The 7,137-nt window shown below is 35.8% G+C and overlaps 1 protein-coding gene across 1 annotated transcript; it reads right to left on the bottom strand.

Annotated features, from left to right (window-relative positions):
• Nucleotides 1-1,391: 1,391 nt before the first annotated feature.
• Nucleotides 1,392-2,756, bottom strand: LOC121380728 (BTB and MATH domain-containing protein 36-like). Its single transcript, XM_041509686.1, has one exon. The coding sequence runs from the start codon at nucleotides 2,754-2,756 to the stop codon at nucleotides 1,899-1,901; it is 858 nt and encodes a 285-aa protein (XP_041365620.1). The 3' UTR covers nucleotides 1,392-1,898.
• Nucleotides 2,757-7,137: the final 4,381 nt, after the last annotated feature.

Genomic DNA, 7,137 nt, shown 5'->3' with positions numbered 1-7,137 from the left:
CGTCAGACATATGGTTAAAGACCACAGATTTTGAGAGGAAACCCGCTGTCGCCACTACATGGGCTACTCTTTCCGATTAGCAGCAAGGGATCTTTTATTTGCGCTTCCCACAGGCAGGATAGCACAAACCATGGCCTTTGTTGAACCAGTTATGGATCACTGGTCGGTGTAAGTGGTTTACACCTACCCATTGAGCCTTGCGGAGCACTCGCTCAGGGTTTGGAGTCGGTATCTGGATTAAAAATCCCATGCCTCGACAGGGATCCGAACCCAGTACCTACCAGCCTGTAGACCGATGGCCTAACCACGACGCCACCGAGGCCGGTCAATTGTCAATAAAAACATTCCTTGGAAAATCAACATTGATAATGTATATTTTTTAGAGGGGATAGTAAAAGGTATACACTCTCTGTACGCTCACTTCACACCAATACCCCCACGCACACCCACCCACACACCCACACCCACATATATATATATATATACACCACACATACATATACACACATATACACACACAAACACACACACACACACACACACACATATATATATATATATATATATATATATATATATATATATATATATATATATATATATATATATATACACACACACACACACACAGAAACATACATACACACACAAAACACACAAATACATTTACACACACACACATACACACACATATGCACACCTACATACACACACAAACACATACACACACATCCTCTCGATCGTTCACACACACACACACACACACCCTTTCACTCTCTCTCACTCACACACACACTACTTTTTTCACAGCAATATTACGGAAATTGTAGACAAAAGGGTCCGCTGGGTTCATATTTGAAACACACACACACACACACACACACACACACAACACACACACACTCACATACACACACTCACTCACTCACTCTCATTCACACACACATACACACACTCACACATACACACACACACACACACACACACACACAAATCTGCCGGTACAACCCATTATATACGTTCCTAGTATTCAGCTTGTGATTCCAGATGGAACTGACAACACGCCGTGTAACACTGCGATTCCACAGCTTGTTCTATGAAAACATTTAATTAATTATACGCCAGTATTTATTTTAATATCCAGATATATAAGTTATTAACACAACACATATTCGATAATAAATGTTAATATTTACATTTAATCAATTTGACTTGGCCAGCTAACGACTAAAACAAGCTGATATATCATATAATATAATGTTTGCGCCATACACTGGTGGCTATATTAAATGTGTATGATACCACTACAACAGGTAATAATAATAATAATAATAATAATAATAATATTATTATATTCTAAGTATATATAAGTAATATAACTATTCTGAGAGTAGTGCTAAAGCAATATATGTCCCCTACCGACACTGAGAAAAAATTATAAATCGCCATGAATGTTAAATTTGATTTGTAACAGTATATTATGATAAAACTATATACAAAATTTCATTTGAATATCCTCTGACAGGAATGGCAACAACAAAAAAATGTTCGGAAAACAAATTTTCATATCATCTAACTTCAAAGACCATAAAATGGGTAAATTGCCATGAAAGTCAAAGTTGATCTGTAACAGAACGTGATAAAGCTATACACAAAATTTCCAGAACGCTATAATTATATGGGGCAGACGGATAGACAGACAGGACGGAGATGAAACCTATAGTCCCCTCCGGTTGGACCGATAGGAGACTAATAATATAATTATAATGAAGTTATCAAAAACAAACTGTGGAATATTTGTAACACTGTCAGTCACCGAGTTTACACATATATTTGTAAGATAAATGATGTAGGATGTTTTTGTCAAATGAGCAGGGAACCTTTCAGTATTTTAACCTTTAAAATAATGATATTTGTTTTTGTGCTATTCCATCATATTGTTTTACTCCAAGCAAGTGAAAAATTTTATTAAACGAATCTTTTTGCTTTCCTAGTTCCTCAAGCTTAGAAATAAAACTGCTGGATGTAAGACTCTGGTTACATTTGTCTGCGGTGCACCATTTTTTTCCTCTAAGCTTCGGACTATAAACTGCATGCTCACAATTCGGATTCGATGATATGGCATCCAGCAATGTCTTGGTTTGGGTGCTTATCTCCAATCCTGATGTCTCAAGAAGATCGATACGCTTTAACATTAGTTCTGTCTTAGTTTTCTCCGACACTGTTACAAATTCAGCTTCATTCTTCAAATCTGAAAATTTCCTGTCGGCCGCTAATGCAAACGCTTTCTCTAACATGTCATCCAGTCCGTACTTTTCAGCCAAAACAATAGAATGGACAAGTCGCTCGCCACTTCGAATTATATATATATGCATCGGCCACGAGTCATCCAACCCTTGCTTTATGAGAAAGGTTTCACACTTGTTCTTCAACTGCTGCACTTGGTACTCGTCTGCTAGAGGTAGAACTACTTCAGCTGTATCCCCACTGATCTCTTCCATCGTGTTGGGGTATATACACAAAAGAAATTCAATGAAATCTTTACACTTTTTACCCGGAAGAGAAATTTCTTCTTGTGACTTTTCTTTAAAATCTCCATGAAACATTTTGTCAAAAACTGGCGACGCAAATGACAAAATACCTTTGTTGAGGTAAAGTTTGCGACCTTCAATGATGAAAACAACGTCGGTTTTTCCGCTAGGAACATCAAAACCTCGAAGGTCTGTAATTTCAGTGGGTATGCAACTTTCCGCCATTTTATATTTTCTTGTCTGAACTCCTATAATAACTGTAATAGTTTTGTGAAACAAAAAATGAAACCAGTGGGAAATTTCCTTACTATAAATACACACAACTTGTTGGCACAGAATAATTTCCGGGTCACATACAAGTAGTTTCGGAGCAAATATACTCCATTGGCGTGCGTGTGTATGCATGTATACGGTCTCCCATTTTTGTGGAGTGCAGGTTGATATTTGCCCGAATTAAACGAAAATGCTCGAATTTAGATAACAAAGTCTATTCATATTTGGACCATTTCATGGTATTTGTCCGGTACTATGAAAATAAAAAGCATTAAATTTACACGGAAACTTTATATCATATGAAAGTAAACATGATAAGGGTTTTGAATATGTAAAATGTAGACATGTACACTATATCAGGGAGACTATAAGGATTTTTTGGGCAAAAAATCCAACAAAAACAATTGTGATGGATGTGACATTTTGGGGGTTTTTTTAATATCTTTTATTAAAATAGACAATGAAGAAAATCTTTACCATAGACATAGAAACCTTCATACCCTTGTAACTTGTGCATAACATTTTTAGTCATGAATTATGTAATTTCTTAATTGATTTTTATAACTAATTTGAAATGTCACGTCCATCCCGTTTTTTTTCTAAAAGTTATAAAGTTAAAAAAAATATTTTTAAAACCTCATGCATTTTCCTACTTCTTTATCTATTTTAAAAGATAGTGAATTTAATTTTGAAGAATGCCATGTTAAAATGAAGAAATTTGAAATTAATTTTTGTGACTGACGTGACATTTTTATGATGGACGTGACATAAGAATATAAATTTGCTAAGATTTTGATTGGTTAAACATATGAAAAATCTTTACCATAGACATAGAAACCGTTATATCCTTGTAGCTTGTTCATTATATTTTAGTCATGAATTATGTAATTAGTTAATTGATTTGCATAACTAATTTGAAATGTCACGTCCATCACGTTTTTGGTAATAAAAGTAAATAGTTTATCTAAAAATTATAAAGTTAAAAATAAAAACTTCATGTATTTTCCTACTTCTTTATCTGTTTTAAAAGATTGTGAATTTTTAATTTTGAAGAATTTCATGTGAAATTGATCAACTTTGAAAATACATTTTGCCATAATATGTAATGATTGCAAGATAAAAAATATTTTGGTACACATAACACGGCTATATTTCACAAAATAGCTAATTTTTTGTTGCATGTTAGACCTACTATAGACCTACTATAACATGAACAAATAAACAAATAAATAAATAAATAATAAATAAAGGAATCACCACTAATACTCAGTACACCATGTAGTACTTGTGATCCTGTGGCCAGGCGCGGATCCAAGACTTTTTGCAGGGGGTGTCTCTTTGCAACTATTATATGGAAGTTGTATAATAGCGGTGAATGCACTTTAAAATAAATAACAAATAATAAGAAGGGGGAGGGGAAAAGAGTCCAAACCGTTCGAACACCCCCCCCCCCCCCCCACCTCCCACCCGGATCAGCACCTGGTTGGCACAACAGACAATGATCTCGCATTATAAGAAACATTTGGGCACATTAATACCTCATAAATTGCAGACCTTGTTTAATCCATTTGTGTACTGTCAAAAAAGAAATGTCATATATATATATATATATATATATATATATATATATATATATATATATATATATATATATATATATATATATATTTTTGTTGTTGTTGTTTTTTTTTGTGTTTTTTTACAACATACACTACACAAACACATTAAAACTTCCGGTTCTGCAACAACCCGCCATGGCTAATCTAACAAAACTGTTAACTAGACCTGCCAAGTAGGTTATTAATTATACAGTCTGCAGGGCCGTAACCTCCGGGGGAAGGGGTGGGGGGGTGGGGGGGTGGGGGTTGCCCCACTGAGAATGTCACTTTTTTCTTCTTTTTTTACTCCAGAAAATAGCATACACATCTCAGGGTTTAATTTGTATAGTGTTTCATTTGTTTACAAAAAGTAGTGCCCCAACCCCTAGGATTTTGATTAGGGTACTGCCCTGGTATGACGGACTTTTCAAATACATGTACATGTATACACAAATAATTTTTTTTTTTTTAAACTAGGTTGATATTTCATTCCATCATATGCAGTTGTATGATTATAATTTAAGTAATCCGCTCATTTCGAATATTGATGTGGGGAGGGTGTCACTGCTATGTGTTTCAGCCCTGGTCACAAGCTATGTCGTTTCCTTGTTTCTGGAGGGTGCGTTAGAATCGACATATAGTGCAATTTAGCTTTAAAGTTACATTCTCTGGTTACCATATTATAGCTTCATGTACAAATATGAAATACAAGCTCAAATGCACTTTTAAAAAACTCGTGTGTGTTCGTTATGAACGGATATCGTCAAACGTATACGCTTGATTCGTCGCCTGTGCCGCCATAGCTCGGCAAAGTACAAACGACAGCCTGTTGTCAGTTTCAGTTAACACGTGCGTTTGCTGATTTCAAATTGTAGGGTTCGTCTCAAAAAATTCAAAGAGAAATCTTGCGCTGTACGAAGAACGTTCGGTTGAGGATACGGTACTAGAATCTAGTTGAAACCTTATCGACAGTCGTACCTTCCTATTTCAGAATTGATATTTTATAAAGTGTTAGTAGAACTTTCAAAGTTTAGTTTGTATACTAGTAACACATTACTCATGTATACATTTTTAAAATAAAAATATATTAAAGTAGACAATGAACGTTTTCACTTCTTAATTTTACCCTCTGCCTATCATTCTCATTATGTTAATATAAAAAAACTTTCCAATTTCTCCCATGATTTCAATCTGTTTTTTCGACCCTTTCTGTCAATTTCGTCCGACTCTGTCTTCTGAGCTGTCCACACCATCGCCTACCTATCTCAACTTCGTCCACGGGTGCAGTCTCTGTGTATATCCCTGCACCCACCTGGCATCCTCGTCCTTTGCCGCTAATAAAGCTGGTCTGACCCACGGCACTAACGACCGCCGGTAGTAGGGGTGCATAGTAGGTGGTTACAAGTGCCTCTTAACAATGCCAGAAGTAACTACTGAACACTCCCCGAAGTGGTCAAACTAAGCCCACAGCTAAAAGCTGATGGGGAACAGGTGTGTGGCACAGATAGCCACAAGAGACAAGCACCTGTCGCGGTTGGAGAGATAAGGACTGGGATATGGAGGTGGACGGCGAAAGAAGTTGAAAGATAGGAGTTGCCAGATCGGGAAGAAATAAGATGGAATTCAAAGGAGAGAAAGGAAAGGGGGCACTGGGATATAAAAAAATAATAATCAAAAAAAAAGAAATAAAAAAAACAATCGACAAATTCAAATAATATTATTTCGTTTGGAAAGGGTAAAGTTTGGGGGGGGGGGGGTTGTTTAACGACATCAAAGATAAAGCATATTGATTTAATAATCATCCGACCCCATACAACCGTAAATAAAATGTGTGTATGGAGTGTATCCTAGACTGACCGCGCATTTCCAAAAAACACCTCTTTAGGTCTATGTAATGAATAAAAATAACATATAATCTTGAAAAATGTTACGTAATTTCAAGGCAAATCCCCCATTCACCGACCCCTGGAAAGGTGTTGTACCATACCTCTATGGATATAAATATGTTTTGGAGATATGAGACGACCCCTCAATCAAGACAGTTAAATTTGTTCAAAAATTACGAAATCTCACGTGATCTCTTGTTGGGGAATTCTATACTGAATGAAAACCGAGATCGGTACGAGCCCGTCAAAAGTGTCCCACTTTCAACATACTGGCTTTGTTTTTGACTTGGATAAGCCAGCGTAGTGAAACCAATGCGGAGTGCGGCGTCATATATGCACCAAACGTAATTGGATTTTCTGTTCAATATATGCTTAAATAATAAAATATTCCAGGGAATGTAGTTTTAAGTTGTAAGATATGTCTACAACATAGTAATTTTAATTGAAGTTTGTGGTTGCTATGGTTATGAAAATGACCGTGGAAAATTGCTCCAAAATCGAACATTGTCTAAAAAAAATATTTTTCGCCATTTTTTTAATTTTTGAAATAATTTTATTTAAATTCACAGAATTGTTTTTAATTGTTTTTGTTATTTCCAAAACTGTTTTTCTGTTCGCCTACGTCGATCCAAACTAAAATAATAAAGGAAACAAACCTACTCGGACAGCTAGCTGTTTGTGGTATAGGCCCACGAAATGCACAGAACACACAACTCATCCACACCTTGCATCAGCAGCAATGGTACAGCCCACGCATGTCAGACGTTTACCGGACAAAAGACACACAAAAAAACACCTTCGTGTCGTTTATAAGACAAAAATTACAAATATTACACATTTAGCATAATC

The sequence above is a fragment of the Gigantopelta aegis genome, chromosome 2, assembly GCF_016097555.1.
Source record: "Gigantopelta aegis isolate Gae_Host chromosome 2, Gae_host_genome, whole genome shotgun sequence".
Classification (NCBI taxonomy): domain Eukaryota; kingdom Metazoa; phylum Mollusca; class Gastropoda; order Neomphalida; family Peltospiridae; genus Gigantopelta; species Gigantopelta aegis.
Note: the sequence above shows the minus strand (reverse complement) of the source record. Positions and strands in the feature narration are given on the sequence as shown.

Bases quoted from the DNA above. Each gene is read 5' to 3' on its own strand.
- LOC121380728 (XM_041509686.1), bottom strand. From the start codon at position 2,756: ATGGCGGAAAGTTGCATACCCACTGAAATTACAGACCTTCGAGGTTTT.